The sequence below is a fragment of the Manis javanica genome, chromosome 11, assembly GCF_040802235.1.
Source record: "Manis javanica isolate MJ-LG chromosome 11, MJ_LKY, whole genome shotgun sequence".
Classification (NCBI taxonomy): Eukaryota; Metazoa; Chordata; class Mammalia; order Pholidota; family Manidae; genus Manis; species Manis javanica.
This window is the reverse complement of record NC_133166.1, coordinates 66,261,774-66,283,785: the sequence shown is the minus strand read 5'-3', so window position 1 is coordinate 66,283,785 and position 22,012 is coordinate 66,261,774. Positions and strand designations below refer to the sequence as shown.

At 48.0% G+C, this 22,012-nt stretch overlaps 2 protein-coding genes across 22 annotated transcripts in view; one reads left to right on the top strand and one right to left on the bottom strand.

Moving 5' to 3' along the window:
• The window catches only part of ARHGAP1 (Rho GTPase activating protein 1), a 52,425-nt gene that overhangs the window by 14,244 nt on the left and 16,169 nt on the right, over nucleotides 1–22,012 (top strand). Inside the window, exons 5-13 of one of the 3 annotated variants that reach the window (XM_073216521.1) lie at nucleotides 3,695–3,826; nucleotides 4,236–4,322; nucleotides 4,536–4,634; nucleotides 5,009–5,116; nucleotides 5,199–5,275; nucleotides 5,435–5,512; nucleotides 6,010–6,138; nucleotides 6,316–6,419; nucleotides 14,671–14,694. In XM_073216521.1, the coding sequence (XP_073072622.1) occupies nucleotides 3,695–3,826; nucleotides 4,236–4,322; nucleotides 4,536–4,634; nucleotides 5,009–5,116; nucleotides 5,199–5,275; nucleotides 5,435–5,512; nucleotides 6,010–6,138; nucleotides 6,316–6,419; nucleotides 14,671–14,679 (823 nt within the window). In that variant the 3' untranslated portion in view covers nucleotides 14,680–14,694. Of the gene's footprint in view, nucleotides 1–3,694; nucleotides 3,827–4,235; nucleotides 4,323–4,535; nucleotides 4,635–5,008; nucleotides 5,117–5,198; nucleotides 5,276–5,434; nucleotides 5,513–6,009; nucleotides 6,139–6,315; nucleotides 6,420–6,561; nucleotides 8,245–14,670; nucleotides 14,695–22,012 lie in introns of those variants that run through there. The other 2 variants (XM_017670340.3, XM_073216520.1) reach the window with 2 other exon arrangements.
• ATG13 (autophagy related 13) overlaps nucleotides 8,372–22,012 on the bottom strand; it is an 84,239-nt gene continuing 70,598 nt past the window's right edge. For 7 of the 19 annotated variants that reach the window (XM_073216512.1, XM_017670344.3, XM_073216513.1 and 4 more), the window contains 8 exons: nucleotides 20,120–20,218; nucleotides 19,287–19,397; nucleotides 18,746–18,882; nucleotides 16,656–16,770; nucleotides 16,012–16,089; nucleotides 15,684–15,800; nucleotides 15,024–15,152; nucleotides 10,889–13,196 (listed from right to left, as the gene is read on the bottom strand). In XM_073216512.1, coding sequence (XP_073072613.1) covers nucleotides 13,119–13,196; nucleotides 15,024–15,152; nucleotides 15,684–15,800; nucleotides 16,012–16,089; nucleotides 16,656–16,770; nucleotides 18,746–18,882; nucleotides 19,287–19,397; nucleotides 20,120–20,218 — 864 coding nt within the window. In that variant the 3' untranslated portion in view covers nucleotides 10,889–13,118. The other 12 variants (XM_036994022.2, XM_036994021.2, XM_073216516.1 and 9 more) reach the window with 12 other exon arrangements.

Below are 22,012 nucleotides of genomic sequence, written 5' to 3'. Positions count from 1 at the left end.
ATTCAGTCCATTTACATTTAGTGTGATTATCGATAGGTATGTACTTATTGCCATTGCAGGCTTTAGATTTGTAGTTACCAAAGGTTCAAGGTTAACTTAGTATCTAAGAGTCTAACTTAACTCACTCAATATCCTATTAGAAACACAATCTAAAGGTTCTTTTTTTCTCCTTCTTTTTCTTCCTCCTTCATTCTTTATATATTAGGTATCATATTCTGTATTCTTTGCCTATCCCTTGATTGACTTTGGGAATAGTTAATTTAATTTTGCATTTGCTTACTAATTAACAGTTCTACACTCTTTACTGTGGTTTTATTACCTCTGGTGACAGGTATTAAACCTTAGGAACACTTCCATCTATAGCCGTATCTGTAAAATAGACTGTAGAGATGGTTTCTGGGAGGTAAATTCTCTCAGCTTTTGCTATCTGGAAATTGTTTAATCCCTCCTTCAAATTTAAATGATAATCTTGCCGGATAAAGTAATTTTGGTTCGAGGCCCTTCTGCTTCATTGCATTATGTATATCATGCCACTCCCTTCTGGCCTGTAATGTTTCTGCTGAGAAGTCTGATGATAGCCTGATTAGCTTTCCTTTGTATGTGATCTTATTTCTCTCTCTCTGGCTGCTTTTAATAGTCTGTCCTTATCCTTGATCTTTGCCATTTTAATTACTATATGTCTTGGTGTTGTCTTCCTTGGGTCCCTTGTGTTGGGAGATCTGTGGATCTCCATGGCCTGAGAGACTATCTCCTTCCCCAGATTAGGGAAGTTTTCAGCAATTACCTCCTCAAAGACACTTTCTATCCCTTTTTCTGTTCTTCTTCTTCTAGTACCCCTATAGTGTGAATATTGTTCCATTTGGATTGGTCACACAGTTCTCTCAATATTCTTTCATTCTTAGAGATCCTTTTTTCTCTCTGAGTCTCTGCTTCTTTATATTCATCTTCTCTAATTTCTATTTCATTTATCTTCTCCTCCACTGTATCTAATCTGCTTTTAATACCTTCCATTGTACTCTTCAGTGATTGGTTCTCTGACCATAATTCATTCCTGAGTTCTTGAGTATTTTTCTGTACCTCCATGAGCATGTAAATGATTTTTATTTTGAACTCCCTTTCAGGAAGATTCATGAGGTCAATGTTTTTGAATCTTTCTCAGGTGTTGTATTCATAATTTTACTTTGAACCAGGTTTCTTTAGCGTTTCATATTTGTATTTGGTGCCCTCTAGTGCCCAGACACTCTACTCTCTGGAGTTGCTCAGCCCTTGAGGCAGTGTCAGGGGTCACAGGGAAGCAGTATTGGTGCCTGGGGGGAGGAAAGAGCTGTTTCCTGCTTCCTGGCTGCTATGCCTGCCTCCACTGCCAGTACCAGTGGGCCAAGCACACAGGTATAAGTCTCTATGCTTTGTGTTTGTTGTTGCTGTACATGGGGCTTCCCTCTGGCTGGCCTAATGCCAGGGTAGGGTTTGCCAGTTTGTGAGCCAGGTGGGGCTGGCTGGAAGAAAGCCGCAGTAGGCTGCGTATCACGGAGGGGGTCATTGGAGCTGTGTAGCGAGCCAGGGGGCTGGAGTGCCTGAAGATCCTGAAAGCTCCCAACCTGCTGGGCAGAGTGCACCCAGACAATTTTGTCTACCTGTCCTTTCTCTGAACAGTAAGCTCTGTGCAATCCTTGCCCCTTTAGCAGCCCTCATGCTGTTAAGTCTCTCAGACTGCCCACCTTTGTTTTGTCCCAGAGCAGCTGGATGTGGATCCCTGCTTTCCACACACAGCTGAAATCTGTCTCTCCAGGAATTCTGCCTGTCTTAGCTTTCCAACCCCATAATCACAATAGTACCATGCAAGCACCATGAAATGTAGGTTTGTGCTCCCAGAGCAGATCTCCGGAGTTAGGTATTCAGCAGTCCCAGGCCTCCACTCCCTCCCTGCTCCGTTTCTCTTCCTCCCGCTGGTGAGGTGGGGTGGGGGAAGGGCTTAGGTCCCATCGGGCCACGGCTTTAGTACATTACCCTGTTCCATGAGGTCTGCTGTTTTCTCCAGGTGTATGCAGTCTGGCGTACCCCTCTTTCCTGTTGCTCTCTCAGGATTAGTCATATTAATTGTATTTTCTTATTGTATGCAGTTTTAGGGGGAAGCCTCTGTCTCACCTCTCCTGCTGCCATATTTAATCCTTCTGGGTACTGTTAAGACATCTAACTTCACAGATTGGGTCTGGCTACAGAAACATCCTGTGGGGTATTCTATTTATAGATCTTCTGTGATTTATTTAACCAATTCCCTGTTGTTGGACAGTTAGTTTGCTGCTCAGTTTTCTTCTTCCATTGTGATACAGGCTGCAATGAACAGCCTTCTGCAAAAATGTTTCTGTTCATCTCTGATTATTTTCTTAGAATGAATATCTGGACATATTTACCATACCAGAAATTATGAAAATTTTATAGCTTTGGATAACATCAGTTTATTGGCCTACAAAAGTTTATAACACTCATCAAAAGTTGAGTGTATTTTCATTACAGTTTTTGCTCTTTTAGAGTTCCAAGATGCTATCTTTTTATATGGCAGTTCTCTGCAAGCACTCAATGTGTATAAGGAGTAAATTACCACACAGTAGTAATGATCAGAATCACAGTACAACCTGGCATTAGACACCTCACCTAGGCCCAGCCCAGGACCATGGGCCATGACTTAAATTGCCCTCCACGAGTGAGGTCCGGCTGTGTCTGTATACGTAGTCAAATCCTCAGGTACTTCTCCAGGCTCCTTCTCTTCTTCCCTACCTCCTCTTGGAAGTCCTTAGCATTCCTGCAAACCCAGCATCCCATCCTGGAGTGATGTTCCTGCTGGGCCTAGGAGCAGTTGGCCAACCAGAACGACGGCCTTCCACTGGCCTCCTATGCCTTCCTTGAGTTCATTCCCTTCATACTTCACCTCAGATGGGCTGAACACCTGTGTGTGTGTTTATGTTGGGGTGGTAGGTATTGTGTTGTGAGTACAGAGAACTTGAGATATGGCTCCTTGGTCTATGAAAAGTCCAGTGACTGAGCAGGGAAGGAGTTGCACTGGCTACCCTGATCCCCTCTCATGGGACTCCCTTTACATCCTGCACTGGGAATCTGAGTGTAAAAGGCAAAGCTGCCCCTTAGTCATAAACACAAACTTTTGAGTTAGTTCATCTCCAGGCTCTACCACAGCTGTGTGACCTTGGATAAGTATTTGACCTCTCTGATCTTCATTGCCCTCACTTGTAAGGTGATAATATCAGCCTCTATTGTTTAAGGAAAGCATGAGATAATGTGTGCAAAGTACTTGGCAGACACTAAAAGCTTAATGTTGATAAGTGGCTACTATCATTTTTATTGCCTCAGGGCAATCCTGTGGGGGGTGGGGTGGGGGAATGTCACTCCCATTTTCACTGCAGGTATGTGAGGGCTCCAGTTAGTCCTAGTCTCCTGGCATCTAGTCAGTGCTCAAAACAGAGAGCTGTTGCTGATATGATTACTATTATTCCTCCACTCAGACCACCTACTGTCCTCCACAACAACATAATAACAGACCATGCAGCCAGAACAGCCCACACAGGAGAGGGGCTCTGAGGCAGGGGTGTGATATAAGCAGGATATTCCTAGGGTGCCAGGTTCTGTCTTAATGGGGCCATGCTTGTGTACAGGGCAGACTTAGAGGGCTTTTCTCCTGAAGGTACCTGAAGCACACCCTGGACCAGTATGTGGAGAGTGACTACACGCTGCTCTACTTGCATCATGGCCTAACCAGCGAGAACAAGCCCTCCCTTGGCTGGCTCCGGGATGCCTACCGGGAGTTTGATCGCAAGTGGGTTGGGCCCTGGGAGTGGGCTTCAGGGCCTGGGCCTGGGGCTGGTGTCTCTGAACCAGCAGCAGCTCAGCCAGGTTCTGGGCTATCCTCTGCTCAGTGAGGAGCTTATTCCATGCCTGGGGGAGGCAAGTGCTCCCACCTGGGTAAAATACTCTCAAGTCAGAATGCCTGGGCTTAAATGCCAGTTTCTCTACCTACTTGTTCTGTGACTTTTCCTGTTCCTTAATCTCTCTGAGCCTCTGTTTCCTAATCTGTAAAATGGGGCAACAATGGCACTCACCTCTCAAGCTTGCCATGTCAAATGAGAAACTGTTCATTAAGAACCTAGCTCTGTGCCTCTGCTGCCATGCCCACCTGTTTGTTCTGCCTCTGCTGCCATGCCCACCCATTTGTTCTGCCTCTGTAGGTACAAGAAGAACATCAAGGCTCTGTACATTGTGCACCCCACCACATTCATAAAGACCTTGCTCATCCTCTTCAAGCCCATCATTAGGTGAGCAGGCTGATGGGGTAGGGGGCTGGGGCCAGAGTCTCCCCATGCTTCCCCTTGAACTCTATAGCAGGTGCCTGAGGAGACCAGCACCTTGGGGACAGACCAGTTTGGGACTAGGCCTCTGTCTGATCTGGGTGGGCTGCTGAGGGAACCCTGGAGGCCTGCTGAAGTGGGCCCACTCTGACCCATCCGTGTCCTTTCTTTTGTCGGCAGCTTCAAGTTTGGGCAGAAGATCTTCTATGTGAATTACTTGAGCGACCTGAGTGAGCATGTTAAGCTGGAGCAACTGGGGATCCCCCACCAAGTGCTCAAGTGAGGCTGGGGGCAGGGCTTTTGTGTGTACCCACCAGCCACATGTGTACACATTTATCATGTTTGTGGGGTACAACATGCTGGCCAAGGGGAGAGGAAGCTCTGAAACTCCAGAGTAAACAAGAAATGAATGTAATGGTCAAGAGACAGCACATGGGGTCAGGGAAGGCCAGTTCAAATCCCACTTCTGTCACTTAAAAGCTACATGACAAGTCTCTTTAAGTCTTCACTTTCCCATGTGCAAAGCAGGGTTGTTATAAAGATTGAATGAGGTAACCTATGTGAAGTAGCACAGTAAGTGCCCAGCAAACAAGGGTTGCCATAGTGACTACGGAGCTGGGTAGAGGGCCTGATCCTCCCATCTGCGCCCCCAGGTACGATGACTTCATCAAATCCACACAGAAGAGCCCAGCAACAGCCCCCAAGCCCATGCCACCTCGGCCTCCTCTGCCCAACCAGCAGTTTGGGGTCTCACTGCAGCAGTGAGTATGCAAAGGGTGTGAAGGCCTGGTGGCTGGGGATCGACAAGGGCTGAAGACCTGCTCGCTGCCCTTGTTCCCACAGCCTCCAGGAGAAGAACCCAGAGCAGCAGCCCATCCCGCTTGTGCTTCGGGAGACTGTTGCCTACCTACAGGCCCACGGTGAGCACCTGACCATCAGCTCTGACCCCAGGGCTGAGAGGTCCTGCATGCATCAGCACCCAGCCTGACCCTGACTGGAACCCCAAGCCAAAGAATGGGTTGAGGAGCCTGCACATTGCCACAGAGCTCTGAGACTCATCAGGCCCCACTATTTCCCAGCTCTCACCACTGAGGGGATTTTCCGGAGGTCGGCCAACACCCAGGTGGTACGGGAAGTGCAGCAGAAGTACAACATGGGTAAGTGGCCTGGGGATGCCCAGGCCCACAGGCACAGATCGTGGGTGGGGAAGTGGTGTGGTGGGGCTAGACACGTGTGACTGTTGAGGGGCTTCTGTGCCTTGTGCTACCCTATAAACAAAGATCTCAGTGTGTGCCTGTCAGAGGTTTCTGTGGCATTTAGTATTACATGGATCTCACTCCTGCCTGGCTGTCCCAGGCCTGCTGCCTCCTTTGCTAGGCTCCCATGTCCCAGGTTCAGGTTCCTCTGGAGGTGAGGAATACCTGTAGAATGTGCTGCAGGCCCCTACTCCACCTGTATGGCCTGAACCTGTGTCCCCGTGTCACAGAGGAAGAGGGGAAGGCAGGTGCAAGAGGAGGCTCTCTGGTAGGAGGGGGCTTGAGCAGTGGCTGAGGGCAAAGTTGGGCAGTGGAGCCTGCTTGGCCTTTGGATGGGCTGCTGGCCACCAGGCTGGTCTCAGCTCCTCTCCACCCTTCCACCTCTGTCCCTACCCCAGGGCTGCCTGTGAACTTCAACCAGTACAATGAGTTGCATCTGCCAGCAGTCATCCTCAAGACCTTCCTCCGGGAGCTTCCTGAGCCCCTGCTCACCTTTGACTTCTACCCACATGTTGTGGGCTTCCTCAGTGAGTGCCTCTCTCTTCCCTCCCCACCTCTGGGCTGCTTCTGCTGGGTCGGGGTCAAGGCTTGACTGGAGCAGGTGAATTTGGCCTGTCCTCCAAGGTAACTCTGGTTGGGGTCCCCCCTAGCCTCTTGTCAGCCCAGCCCTGGGCTCCTGTAACCTGGGCCCCCATTCCCCACAGACATTGATGAGAGCCAGAGGGTGGAGGCCACACTGCAGGTATTCCAGATGCTGCCTGAGGAGAACTATCAGGTGCTTCGTTTCCTCACTGCCTTTCTGGTACAGGTGAGACTCTGCCTCAGCCTCTTCTGCTTGCATGGAGGAGGCAGGAAGAGCTGCCCCCACTGCTGCTCCTGGGTAGCTAGTTGCTGGGTGTGGAAGGCAGGGTTTGTGGCTTCCTGCTGCAGCCCCCTGCTTCCCTCCATAGATTTCTGCCCGCTCTGACCAGAACAAGATGACCAACACTAACCTGGCTGTCGTCTTTGGCCCTAACCTGCTGTGGGCCAAGGATGCTGCCATCACCCTCAAGGCCATTAATCCCATCAACACATTCACTAAGTTCCTCCTGGATCATCAAGGGGAGTTGTTCCCTAGCCCTGACCCCAGGGGGCTCTGAGCCCACCCCTGCCCCACCAGCCCCTTCTCTGATAGCCCCAGTTTGGACTCTCCTGGCTTCAGCCTTTCAGGAGCCTGGGGCTCCTGCCCAGGAAGAGACCATGAGGCCCTAGCGCAACAGAAGCTGGAGCCAGCCAACCAGCAGCCCCTCCTTCCCTGTGCCCCACCCACCTCACTGGTCCAGGAAGCCTTGCTGGAACCAGATGTTTTTCTTTGCCTTATACTTCTCACTGCCTCCTTGGCTCCTGCCAGGCTCTGCAGAGCTGGCCTTGGCCCTTCCTGCAGGGGAAGAATTGGCCCCAGCAGCCTCACCTGCTTTCTCCTGCCTTTGTCGCCAGCAACGGCAGATGCTAAAATCACTGCCAGCTGGGCTGGTAGCTGGGGCTGGTTCTCCCCTCCTGACTGCTGGGGCATGAGAGGCTCTGCTGGCTTGGCTGGCCCTACCAAAGCTCTGCCATCTGGATGGAGGCCTGGGTGCAAGCATCCTGCTCCTGTCCCAACGGCTCAGCTTTGGGTGTTCTCAGACCTAAGGAATGACAGGGCTGGAGTCTGCTTCCTGTTTTTGCCTCCTTATCCTCTACACATCCTGGGCCAACCTTTCCCCAGTGGCACTGCCCTGGGGTGTCCTAACCCCCTGGTTCTGCCAGGACTGGCAGCTTGGATGACAGGCTGAATCCCAGCATCCATCTGAGACACTCCACTATGCCCGAGAGCCTTCTAGTGTCTGGTCTAACCAATGACAAGCAGTCTCAGCCCCCTTGCCTTGCCTCCCCTTCCTTTCCCATGTAGACATGTCCTCAGCCTAAGACTCTTGCAGTCATGTCTGTTGTAGAATCACACTGGTCCCTGCTCTGGCCAGCAGTGACCTAGTGCCTCAGGATCTGTGGTGGCTCATCCATCCAGCTGGGGACTCCTGAAGGGGCCAGGCAGAGGTTTTGCTAAGTAGATCAGCCTGTCAGGTGAGTCCCCCAAGTACAGGACCCTCTGCTGGACCCTGGGTATGACTGAAGCTCTAACTCCAGCTATGTCCCTTAGAATTACTCTTTACTGGTGAGCCGCAAAGAACTCTTCCTGCAGCTTGTCCCCTGGCAGCAGGGACGTACCTGCACAGTGGCCCAGGCCATCTGCAAGCCAGGTCCGGCCTGGGCCCTGACCTCCCTGGGCTCTCTCCTCAGAACTAGCAGGTCAGAACTCCCTGGGCTTGGAGTAGCCGCTGATTCCCCATCAGTCATGTGACTCTAGCCCAGGCTTGAGCCTCTGCTTCCCGCCTCCTTTGTGTATCAGGTGTTGCTCACATCCCCATTTACTGGGGAGCCTTGTGGATCTATCTGGTCTTTCTCCTGTCCCCTCCCCCACTGGTCCTTACCTGGGGGTGGGTGGGGCTTGTACTGTGTCTCAAGTATTCACATTTACACTTAATGACTTCTTTGGCATCAATCATATTATTTCACCTTTGCACTTTTTGTATTTCAATAAAAATGGAGATGGAAAACTGCCCGTCTGGCTGTTAAAGTGGGCATGAAGGTTCAGAATGGGGGAGTATGGTTGCAGATAAAAGCAGATGAGGGTGCCTCAGGAAGTGCCCTCCCCAGTCCATCTGCCCCCCCTTCCCCATCTTGTTCCCTTGTGAGTGGGTATGAAGTCAGCTTTCTGACCATCCACCAGGCTTTGGAGTATGAACAGTCACCCTCCATGTTTTGTACCTACAGCATTCCAACTGGCCACCAAGTGCTGTATCCTATGACCAGGGCCTCTTCTCTCCCCAAAACAAAGCGCACTGTGGAAGACAACAGTATAGGCTTTAGAGTCAGACCAGGGGTTGAATTCTAGTTCCATCATTCACCACCAGCTCTAACTGGTAATAGTCATATATTGCCCCACCTCAGACTTTGTTTCTGACCCTCAGAGAAATGCACTGCATACAGTACATAACACAGAGTGAGTGCCCAGTGGTAACTAGAATGACCAGTATTCTCAGATGAATGAAGTCAGAGTAGCAGCCAGGATTAGAACCCTCTTCTCCCAACCATTCTGCTCTCCTCCCCATGCTCCCCTTGGCCTGAGAGCTTCAGCAATTTTCACCTGCCACCTAGTCACATGGAAGATATGAAAGATCCAGTTTTGTTTTCGTTTGAGCATGTTTTGCTTTGCTTTAAAAGTTAAGACAGTAAAATTTATGTCTTTACCACAATTAAAAAAGAAATGGTTTGTCACTGGGAGGGCAAGCCAGGATTTCATGACATAGTGGTCAATGTCAAGTTCCAGCTGTTTGCTGCCTGCCTGCTAATTGCAATCAGGAGTCTATGGTGGCCTGTTCATTTTTTTTTTATTAAGGTATGATTGATATACACTCATGAAGGTTTCACATGAAAAAACAATGTAGTTACTACATTTACCCATATTATCAAGTCCCCACCCATGCCCCAATGCAGTCACTGTCCATCAGTGTAGCAAGTTGCCAGAGATCTGCTATGTCCCTTCTCTGTGATACACTGTTCTCCCCGTGATCCCCCACACCATGTGTACTAAACATAATACCCCTCAGTCGCCTTCTCCCTCCCTCCCCATCCGCCCTCCCACATAGTTCATTCTTGGAGTCTCTGAGTCTGCTGCCATTTTGTTCCTTCATTTTTGCTTCATTGTTATACTTCACAAATGAGGGAAATCATTTGGCATGTCTTTCTCTACCAGGCTTATTTCACTGAGCATAATGTCCTCCAGCTCCATCCATGTTGTTGCAAATGGTAGGATTTGTTTCCTTCTTATGGGTGAATAGTATTCCATTGTATATATGTACCACATCTTTATCCATTCATCTACGACGGACACTTAGGTTGCTTCATATCTTGGCTATTGTAAAAAGTGCTGCAATGAACATAGGGGTGCATATGTCTTTTTTAATCTGAGAAGTTGTATTCTTTGGGTATATTCCAAGGAGTGGGATTCTGGGGTCAAATGGTATTTCTATGTTTAGTTTTTTGCGGAACTTCCATATTGCTTTCCACAATGGTTGAACCAGCTTACATTCCCTATAGTGGCTGGGGGAGCCAGGCCAAAGCCCAAAGCAGCAGGCTCAGGCAGTGTGAAGATAGTGGTTGTGAACAGGCACTGAGCTCCAGGAAGCTAGTCCCATCACACTACTGTGGCCCCTCCTCTAGGTAGCTGCAGCAGAAGGCAGCTTCTCTCATTGTCTTTGCTCAGCTTTGAGCTGGGTGACTCTTTAGAACATGGGGGCAATGGCCTGGGGAAACAACAGGAGCAGGGTGCAAGAGATGGGGAGAGCTGTTTACTTGGGTTGGGCTCCTGATAGGGCCTCTACCAAGTGACTCAAAAGCCAGTCTACCCTTGCCTAGGCAACAGCAGGTCTCTGGGGGCAGAGTATAAGGAGAGGCTTTAAAGGGGTAGGATATCATCAGATATGGGGCAATTGAACACTGCTTTTTAGCGTTCTGTTCAGGTGAGGACACTAGGGACAGCCTTTCCACCATTTGATCCAGGGGTTGGATGACTGCTACACAAGCTCCCAGGAAACCAGGCAGAAATAATCCCTGCAGGGCTTTTCTAATCTTCAGGGCTCCTCAGAGACCATGTCAGTGCCCTGGCTCAGGGCTGTCTGCCAGATCAGGACAGCTAAAGTCTGCATGGGTGGGGCCTTGACTTCCTGCTTCTTCACTTTACACCTTTCCCTTGTTTGGTTTGCTCAGCCACAACCCCTTACACTAGATCAGCAAACAGATCCTAAGCAGCTTGGAAAGCCCCACTTGTGTAGCTTCTGAAAACATGGCGGGGAATAAAAAGCTGCTGCTGCTGGCCTACATTTTCTGATTTTACTATGGGTGCACCTCACATGCAAGTCTGCTTCATACACATTAATCTCTGAATATTCACTACAAGCCACTGAAACAGTAACATTACCAAGGAAACTGAGGCTCTAAGAGGTTTCCTGACCAGCCTAACGTTGCACAGCTGAGCAGAGGCTAAGTCCCAAGACTCTAAATAGCCTGCCTGACTCTGAAGTCTTCCTGCATGTCACATGGCACAGGTTTTCCCTTCCACAGAGCTTGTCAGTGACCAGGGCCTGCACTGAAGTGGGAGGGAATGGGGCTAGGATTTTAGACAACTTGCAGGACAGGAGGCTGTACAGTACAGAAAAAATTTTATTGGAAATCTCATGAATACATTAAAGTATAGCTCAGTATTTTCAAACAAGGTAGGTAGGCAGAAGGGGAGGGACCCTGCTACCTGGAGACAGATGACTGGTCCCAGCTCTGTCCTGGGGGTGCTGTAGAAGTCAGTCTGGGGCTCATACCTTTTATTGTACAGGGCCGAGGGGCAAGGGCCGGCCTTGACAGTTTATCTGCTCCAACCAGGCTCAGCTCAAAGTCAGGGCTCAGCCTCCCTGGTCTCTCACTGATGGGGTCCTGAAGAAAGGCTGCTGCCTACAGAGGCCAACAATTAGGAGGCAAACAGAACAATGGCTAACAGGCCTTTCCACACTTGGCCTTGAAGGAGGGCAGTGGCTGAGATACTGGGGTAGGGAAGAGAGGGATAGAACAATCAATAACTTAATAGGGCTTTCGGCCTTTTCAGCACTAGGGCCTTGGGAATAAACCTGGATTGGATTAGCAGGCCATCACTGTGCTCTGGCCCAAAGATAAAGCCAGTTGGACATCACTGCTGGGAACATTTGTGGCAGCAGAGTGCATGGACAGGGGCAGGGCTCAGCCTACCTGAGACAGCATAAGAACTCATTCCAGCCCTCAGAGTGCAGCCTTTTGATGAGAACAACGTAACACATGCATTTACTAACAAAAGACTGAGGGCCACCTGCTCCCTGGCAGAGAAGCTGCTACCAATGAATACCCCAGGGGCCCCAGGAAGAGTAGGGCAGGCCTACATTTCCTTGGCCAGGACTACCTGTTAGGGAGAGGGACAGATGGTAGGTGGGTGAGGCTAGGCACTTGACTTACTCAACAATACCTGAAGAATTAAGTCAATTGTATGCCCAGCTTTGGTTTCTCAACAAGGAATCAATCCAACCATAAACCTTACGGCAGGGTACAGACCCTAGGATTAAAAGAAGGTGGTGGCCAGGTACAGGCAGGAGGAAAAAGCCCATAATCCAGCCCCAAGAAACAGGAACAAGTATTCCAGAAGGAAAGGCCTGTCTGGTCTTCCCCAGGGCCTCAGTGGGGCATATACAATGCCCCTCTGGGTACTATATGTAGCACAACTCTGAGGAATCATCACATTTAGCATCCAAGACTTCCTGGGCTGCCAAAAAGGAGTCAGTCAATTCTACAGAAGCTGTGAGAGACTCAAGGCTCTCACCAGGAATATGTTGGTGTCCAAGGTAATGCCTATTGTCAGTTCAAATGCAGTGTGATTCTAGAAGGTTCTGTTGCCCTAAGCCAGCCTTATTCTTGGATCCCACCTGATATATATGAGAAGTAAGATCTTCAGAGCAGCAACCCAGAAGCTAAGGAACTCTACAGGTGGAGGCCTGCCTCAGAAAGAGCTTCTCCACCTTCCCCAAGTGAAAACAGCTAACCTCAAACATATTTTCTCTATAAAATATCTGATTTCTCTGAAAGTAATAAATATTTACTGTGTTCTATATTACCAAGGAGCAGCAACAGAGGGAGGAAGGAGAGAGAAGAGAATCTTTGCTGTGACTCAGTGATAGACTCCTAGAGACACAGGATTCTGTTTGCACATAGAGGAGATGCTGAGCAAAGGCAGCCACCAGGGCTGTGCAGGCGCTCTTATAAGGGGTGGGGCTAGGGGAACGGTGGACCTTGGAGTTCTCATTGCTTTGGGCAGAAGGACTGCCATACTGCCAAAAGTACAGGCATAGGTGCAAAGAGAGGGAGGGAGGGAGGAAGAAGATGCCAAACTAAAGGGAACAACAAAAGAAAGCCTGCAGGAGGCCCTCCTTTTTCCTGCCAGCACTGTCTCCACACGGTCTCTGTGCCACCAACAGGAATGTCAAGTAGTTAGTGGTAACAGCAGGCAGGCAAGGGCCAGCTGCAGGAGGAGCCAAAAGGAATGGGGTGACAGCCTTTGTGAGGCAGTTGCTGGCAGATGGTGTGAGCAGATGGCCCTGCTGAAGGCCCTCTTGTTACAAAGGGTCTTCCCATTTCCAATGCCAGAGGGTGAGTCCTCTCAAATGCTATTACTGGGCTTGAGTGCTGCCATGGAATCTGCAGATGGTGAAAGAGCAGGGACTTCTGGATCCCATGGGGGAAATCAGCCTCTCTTCCACCTGGCATGGAGGAGGATGAGGGATGGAAGCAGCTGATGAGTGGGAGGCTCTGTCTCCTGGGATCACAAGAAGGGGATGCTGCTGGTACTCAAGGACATCAACTTTTACTGCAGGGTTTCTACAAAGGCATCAAATTCTCGGACATTCTTCTCATGCACAGCCAGCTTCTCTGGTAGTGAGTCCTGTACCAGGAGGGGAGAGAAAAGCTGCTTATTCAGGTAGGGTCCTGAAGAGGCAGCTAGTGCAGTCACCCTGGGCTGAAGGAGGGAACATGGCAAAGAGCCTGGCCCAGCAGTGCTGGGCTGGGAAAGCAGGAGAATTGAGGGCAGCTGAGCAGGCATTGGGCAGCAGGCTTATGACCAGCAGGGCTTTGAGGGAGCTAGCGGGGTTGACCAAACAGCATAGGGAATCCAAGTAGGCCACATTCAATGAGAAAGGAAAAGACCACTCACAATAGGATAACACAGGAATTCACTGTGAAATATCTTTGGCATAGATTAGACTGATACAGAATAAAGCGGTAGGTTTAGAGCACTACAAATTAAGAAGAGTTTACAAAAGCTATCTTCTCCCCCTGCCCTGGCATCAGAATCCCGGGGGCACATTGAACAAGGTAGTCCCACCCACATTCCCAAGAGATTCTGACCCAGCAGGGCTATGGTGAGGCCTAGGAAGCTGCCTCTATACTAGAGAGGACTGGCTTGGTTAGAGGGGGTTGAGAGAGAACAATAAAAAAGAGAAGGAAACAGACCCATGAGGAGTTTACACTCTACTGCCCTCAAGTATCAACCATTAGTAAAAATTAGACCCTAATATCAAGTGGCTGCCTGCAGTGATGAATTTGCGCCTGAGCAGTTCAGCCACCACTGTAGACCTCCTGAGAGGCACAAGGCCCTCTCCTGCCACAGAGCCTATGAAGTGGCCCAGACACACCTGACAGGCAGGGCAGGTTTGGGAGGCTGGGGCAACCAGCTAGTGCTGGCTGCAGGATCACTTTAAGAGCCTTCTGACTCCAGTTCTTCCTAAGACCATTTTAAATGAGAGGCTGGGGAGTCAGTGGTTAAGAACCTACAATCAGAATCCAGACTCCCTGGGATCAAAGCTTTGTTTTTCCATCTCGGTGTGACCAGAGGCAAGTTATTGTTCACAGTCCTGGTTTTCTCATTTATAAACTGAGATGAGAAAACCTACCTCTTAGGGTTGTTGCATGTAAAGTACATAGAAAAATGCTTGGCCCCTAGAGAGCTTCAATGTTAACAATAATGACATTATTATTGTATTGTTATTATTACTGGGCATGCTTTTCTGTTCAAAGCAAATCAAAGGTAGTTACTCCCATTCCCCGAGCCATTCCTCCAATTTCGATATATGAGGTGATATTCTATTTCAGGCAGAGGGACCCTGACATTTTGTGCCATGGGGGCCTGATGCAGAGGGACGCTAACATATTAGGTTTGTGGCAATGCATGGTGCTCCTCTATCCTTTGGAGGCAGGAAATAAGAAGTACCCTTAGTGGAGACATGAAAATTATACTCAGTATCGAGACATCTGGCTAAACGTGAGAACCTCTAGCTGAAGGAGGAAGCTCTGCGGGAAGGACAAGAACACTGAAACTCAGGACCTTATGTCTCTTCTGCCCTGTTGGCATCTTCCAGGTAAGCTAAAGAGCTGACTGCTAGAGCTGTTGAAGCAGCCTGACTTAATGGTATTGGCAAGAAGACATCCGGCACTGAACAGGGGTGCATAAGGCTAAGATGGTGCAGAGAAAAAAAGGAAGTGAATGCGAGCAGATTCAAGATAATGACTGCCAGACACAATGCGAATCTCAAGGGTGATCAAAAGATACTGGTCTAAAAGTGTTTCTTTCTTGTTACAGGGAAGATGGGAGGTGTGGGAGTGAGGGGAGAGTAACAGGAAGATATTTTTTAGGCCTGTGGGCCAAGAATGACCATCAATGGGGGACAGGAGGCTGGAGGATGAGGTGTTGTAGGGGATGGAGTTTCCATACCAAGTCCTCAGCCATGGACTGTGCCCCGATATCTATGGACAGGCTGCTCAGCTGAGGGGGGTTCTGAAATTCACGGTAGAAGGTCCCCAAGTCCATTGGAAGAATGTCATCTTTAGAAAAAGCTGGTTTCTTCAAAAACAAGAGAGACTCAGTTTAGCTTACCTTGAACTACAGATGAGTATCAGGGGAGATGACCTATGAACAACCCTCTTTCCTTCCAGTAATTATCAAAGGAAAGGTTCCTCCAGGCTTATCTTAGGGAAAGGGATCTTTATACCTTTCTTTTCTGGGCAGTTCAACTCTAATCCTGGTGAGAACATTCCTCTCTCCTGGCTAGGTCGATGTTTCTTTCCTTCAAACTACTTACCTTAACGAAGGGCTATCCAATCAGGCATGACTGGCACCTATGTGGCTACCCCTGGAAAACCCCCAAATAAAGTGGAACTTCATGATGAGTTCAACCAAAGACATGGCACAAAATGCCTTATTGTTCACCAGCCTCCAAATGTCTCCCCAAGCAGGGTATAAGGGCAGGTTCCCCACATAAAATGCCCACCTGTCCCATCCCCTCATCTACACCCTGTGCAGGAAGTCCCGGTCAAGTGCAAGGGCTGCTTCTAGGTTTATTTCCCCTGGGGTAGCGAAGTGATAGCAACTTACGAAGTCGATCATGACAAAATCGTCATGGGCATTGCCACTGCCGCCCCCACTGGAACCATCAGAGCACAGGCTGCCCTGGAGAGGAGATTCAATCTCTGGGGAATCTGGAGGATTCACCTGTTTCAGAATAACGCAGAGGTGGGGGCTGCTTCGGTGCACTGGGCGCAAGTTACTGTTAACCTTCAAGGACTCTCTAAGGGACCCAACACTGGCTGCAAAACCAAAGCCACGTGGTGTGCTAATGGTCCATAAGGAGAAGTGTCTCTCCCAGAAGGATGACGATTATGGCACCTCCTTCCCCAGAAACTTTAGTCAATGGTGGACTCACCATGGGATCGGCATCCTCCAGCTCTAAATTCTTGGGAGCAAACATGGCAAAGGGTATGTCCAAACTGGTCAGAGTCACCTGAAGAGACACAGGAGTGTATTAGTGCCATACCTCGCTCAGCTTACATGCTTCCCCAGAGCCTAGAGGTCCAGCAAGTTTACACACCCAGGCTGACCACACCAACCCTCAGATTCCTGTCTTGTTGGAGACGCCCCTGCCATGTCCTGCCCTCCCATCACATGCCCACAGCATAAACAAGTTAGGGCTCCTCAGGACCCTTGGAGTTCAACTTTGGCAGCTGCACCCATAGTAATTCAGTAACAACTGTCCTTCAATGGCAATCTGAGGACGAACTTCCTATTTCAAGTTAGGTTGAGGGAATGATACTTCAGTGAAATGTGTCTGTACTACATGGTGACCAACTAATCTTCCTCTCCTATGGGAAGCTTAAATAATCACAGAACAATAGTTCACTTTTTCTGGAGGGGTGTCAAAGGTTACTAACCTTCTTCACAAAAAATTCACACACACACACTTTGCATGCAGTTTCTGTGGTTCTACAGATCCCAGGTGAACAGCTCTAACTGGAAGGCCTCCCTCTATGGGCTCAGACATTTTCACAGCTGGCAACAGCAGGAAATCACCTGGCTGATGGATTTGTTGACAAAAGCTCCCACTTTTCGGACAAAGATGGTCTCCAAGACATCGTGGGGGGAAACCCGTCCCTCACTGCTGTTTGATACAGTTTCAGTATCCTCACTGGAGAAGAAAGGTAATGTTGATACTCATTCTGAAACCACAGCAGAGTCTTCTTGATTCCCCATATCCACTGTCCTGCAGGGCTGCAGCCTAGGGCAGGAGTTGCCCTGGCCCCCCAATGTGGGAATTGGCGATATTTGGTGTGGCTCTGCCACTATTACCCACCCTTTGAGTTGACAGCAGAGGACTGCATTTCCTGGAACAACTAAAAATTATGTATATGTAAACAAAACTTAGTGTTACAACTGTGTAAAGCTTACATATAATTCAATCTGGAATACCAATGATAAGTATCAGTTACCATACATATAGTGATCATACACATAAGCAAGCAGCTCTCAGAAACTGCAATTTTCACATTAATCTATTACATAGCCAGACTCAAGATTTTAGCTTTTCTCCATCTTTTTTGTTGTTGTTGTTGTTACATACAAATACCATAAGACTATATAGTTTACAGAACACTGTTAAGCCTAACCTCACAAGGGACATTACCATTATTCCATGTTAGAAGCCCAATTCAACTCTTTAGATAGCCAGAGTTTTTCCTACCATGGTCAATTGCCTGGCTTGAGGTCCTCTCTGCTTCCCATCACGTTTCCTCCCTCTTCCTACCCGCAGTCATCCTCCTGTTCAGCAAGGTCTCTCAATGACACATTCCATTTGGCTGCTCCCACTCCCTACCTGCCCAGCCCTCCAGAGTGATGCCAAGCCCTGGATGATAGGGGGGCTCCCAGAAGCAGAAACAAGTTGTGCTTACTATGGCTGCCAGACCAGTAGTCACAGCCCTGCAAGCAGCAACGACTAGAAAGGTCCTCTGGCCAAAGCTCAAGTTGGGGAGGGGGACTGTGCGGGCCAAGTGCTCTGTACTCCAACCAGCAGGGAGACTCAGTACAGAGAAAGACCTAAGCTCTGAAGACCTGCATTTAAGAAGCCCCTACACAGTGTCCTCTGTTGGCTACTCCTGGACATGCCCCAGGAGTCAAGACTCAGAGAACTATGGTATAAAATGACTAACAAGACTTTCCTCTGATTATCTAACAGGGGGAGGGATAAAAGGATGGGAAGCTGAGAATGAAAATAATTTTTCCTGACAGATGGCAAAAAAAGACCTTTGCAAACAATTCCCCTTCCACCACTCCACTGTGGGAATGAAAAAAAAACTCCTAAGAATTTCTATTACCTGAAAGTTCATTTAGGATGTGGCAGGGGAATCAACATCATTATCTCTGGGGCCTTCCAGTCAAGGGAGGGCAGGTCAGGTCAAGACAGCTCAGCTTCCCACGGGAGAACCCAAGTGTAATGGAAAGAGTGACCACAGCTTTCTTTGCAGGCTGAGCAGGGAGGCTTGTGCCCGGCCATGGTGTGAACTAAATTCTCTTAGGTAAATTACTTAATGACTCTTCTGAGAACCTCTCGTTTTTTAAAAGGAAGTAACAGTAGTGACTTTTGCAGGATGGGATTATGAAGACTTTCTTTTTCACCTAGTCAATGTCTTTATAATTTGAAATTTACAGAATGTATCACTTCTATAATCAGAACAGACAAAGATTATTAAATTTTTTAATGAGGAAAAATAGTTGTTTTGAAGAATCTCCACGAAGTGCTAACATAGCAGAAAAAGAAAATCAATCATTAACTACCACTACAGATACACTGTGGCCTGACTTCAGTATTATGGTAAATACCCTGTTCTGGCCCTCAGAAAACACTGAGGACCGACTACAAACATCTGAAAAAAAACCCTCATGGGATGAGGGTGATAGGAGCGAAGCTCCTGCTGTTTGCTGTTAGTCAGAAACCAGGGGTCAGCTTCCTTACATACCAGCTGCCTGTAAGATTCTTACCAGGAACTTTACAAATTATGCATTTCGGGCACAAATGCCAAGCCGCGGCCAATGCTAGAAGCTACTCTTACTAATACCAAATAAGCACAAGTGACCTGAGCAGCAGCAGAGCCAAGACAGGAACTCACCTGCTGGAAGGTGTGGCAGCACAATGGGCCCCGTCAGAAGGGATGTAGGTTGCCAATCTCTCCTGGTCAGCCTGGGCACCGTGGGTAGGCTGGTTGGGAGCAAGGGGCACCCCACCTTCCTTCCCAGGAACCATTAGCTTTGGGGTAAATGGAAAAATATAGAGTCATGGCAGTGTCAGGCAGGAGGGGAAGCTCACGGCTTAGCATGCTGGTATCTACTTGAGAGCTTTTTCGCCACCAATGCTGCCACCAAGTGGTCGGGGAACCTTGACTCTTTATCCTTTCTGGGACTCGGTTAATGGGGGACATGCAGGGTAATGACTACAGAGAGGAAGGGACAGGAGAAAATCTTGGGAATTCTCCTTTCCTTTCTGAAGTGTAAGAGGCCCTTTCCTCGCAGTCTTCTCAGTCCTCCAGAGTTACAGAAGAGTTTTGCTTCAGACACTTAGAATGCCACAGATGTCTCAAGAGGCCCCTAGACTGCCTCAGAGCAGGGGAGGCAGCACAGGAACCCTAGGGTCTTCCCCATCTTTAAAGATACCTGGTAAGGGTGTGTAGCATTTAAGCCAGCAGCAAACGCTACTGGATTAGCCAGGTCAGCTGATCCAACTCCCAGGGCAGCAAGCTGATAGGAAAGACGAGAGCTTGAGAGCTAAGCAAGAGAAAAACAAAGAGGGACAGAAGAACAGAGGAGGGAAAAATGGACAATTCTAGAAAAGACTAATGCTAAAGATCAGCAGAGAGGTAAGGAAAGGATCCCAGCCCAATCTTCATGGGCAGGGGTCTGATGTAAGAGTCACAGACAGACCAGACTCTAATTTTTTGGATAAGAAAATAGAGACTTGTTTGCAGTGGGACTGAGATTCCCAGCTCTGCTTTCAAAAGGCCTCAAATGAGTTCTTTGCTCCCTCTTCTCCCAGGGGCTCAGCTAACTACTTCGGTTTCCAGCCCAGCAGATCTGTAGAGCACAAGCCTGGGCAGAACTGGGAGCCAAAGTCATCAGTTTTTCCCAGGTCATCCTATTTTCTCCTTCATCCTTGAGGTCCCTTTGAAACACAATGCACCTTCTCTAATCACACCCTCCATCACCACTGGGTATGGGAGGGTTCCTTTTTATACTGAAAAAGAAAAAGTACCATTCTTGGATTGTTTACTTGAAAATAAGATATAAATAACTCCATGTATTTTTCACATTAATGGTAGGAGGATGGGCAAATGAAAAATCCTATTTTGGCTGCTGTGCTAAGGCTATGTCCTGTTAAAAATCAATTACCATGCCTCAAAATAACCCATATACCTCTTGTACTTTATATACAATTTTTAAATAAAAAGATGCCATATGATTATATCCCCTTCTTCCCAGTATGGACTCACTTGATGGGAAAAGGCCAGTCCTGCCATGGGGACCCTCAGGGTGTCCGTCACCACAGGAGTAGGGGTCTGAAAATGTGCCTTTGTGACAGTAAATACACACTGTGCACAGATACAGAGACAAAAGAAACAAGAGAAGAAAAAAGTAAAGGGACTTAGAAAGAAGTGAAAAAATTCCAGTAGGGGTAGCAGCAATAGAGGCGGAAATGCACACAGTGGAAGTCAGGAGTGAAGCAGGGAGAAAGCTGCAGGACTGCCTTCCTGAAAGGACAGCTTGGAAGGCTCTGAAGAGATGTCTATCCCAGGGTGCTCCACTGCACACCTCTCTCCTTGATGAGCAGGTGGAAAACAAAGCTGAGTCAAGCTGGCATAACTTGGCAAAACAGAGAAACCTAAACCTGGCACTAGTCTGTCTTTAGTCAAAAGAGGCTGGGAGGACTGCAGAGCGTGGCCTGCAGTAGGAAGGGCCTGAGAGCAAACACAAGGTGTGCTGAGGATGAAAGAGAACACTAAGATTACAATGTCAGCTCGAAGGCCTTTTTCTGGGGACCCAGAATCTGCGAGGACAGGTTTAAACAGTTGACATTTGTTGTCTGGAACTGTAAAATGCTCAGGTACCCAGCTGCACCCAGGGAGGAGGAGGAAGGGTGTGTGTGTGTGTGTGTGTGTGTGTGTGTGTGTGTGTGTGTGTGTGTGTGTGTGTGTGTGTGTGTGTGTGTGTGTGTGTGTGTGTGTGTGTGTGTGTGTGTGTGGTGTGTGTGTGGTGTGTGTGTGGTGTGTGTGTGTGTGTGTGGTGTGTGTGTGTGTGTGTGTGTGTGTGTGTGTGTACACTCAAAGATAATTATGGGCATAATGATTATTTTGGGTCTTGTTCCATCTTTAAGTCTCACCAATTAGCTAATTAATGCTTACATTTAGGACCTTAAGTCACAGTTGCAGGTTCACAGTCACAACAATTTCTTGACTCAACTTTATGCCCAAATGACACAATGATCCTATTTTTGTTAACAAAACAAACATCACAGTAACATGTATTTACTGGACTCTAGCAAAAGCTCAAATGCAAGTTGAACAATTGTGCAACTCCCTAGGTTAAATCAAGGAAGAAACTATTTCAATATTTACAGGAATGAGAAGACCTGCTGGACTTTCCCTTTTTGTTCTACCATCAAGGTTCAAAGTGACTATTTCTGTACCAACCTGCACCAGCCTTGATTAGAGGTATTCACACAAGTAGTGACAGGACTCACCCATGGGGTGCTCAGTAGTGATAAGAACTTGGCCTGATATACTTTTAAACTGTGACAAGACACAATAGTTAACTGATACATGAAAATGACAGGCTCTCCTTATACAGGTCAACAGAATTCTGTGCACACATCAGGTGCAGAAACTACTTATAGCTTCCCTTTACTTTTGGGATCAGGGCAAATTTCCATTGTATCAGAAAAAAAGACACATGATTTGTTAAGGCCCTGTTCACCATCTCTCATATCTCCTAAGTCCCAGCCTTATTGTTTATGAATTTATCACTTATAAAACAAAATAAAAAAGCAATGAATATTAAGCTTGACGTATTCACATTTTGATTATCTAAAAAATAATCTACTTCCACTAGTGTTCATAGTAAGAAAGTGGACTTTTTCCTCTTTTTTGGCCAGTATTTATGTTAGTAAGCATACCAGAAGCTATTCCCTCTCCCTGAGCAATGCTAATATACATATGTTATGTTTATCATGTCTACATATACTAATAGGGAGAGAGAAATACGAGTTACCACACCACTCACAAACCAAACTATCTAGGTAACTTTACAACAAGAACCTTTTTAACTCCCAACTGAGACAATAGAAATAGCAGTAATGCATGGATTTTGTAATGTTTGTCTTTCATACA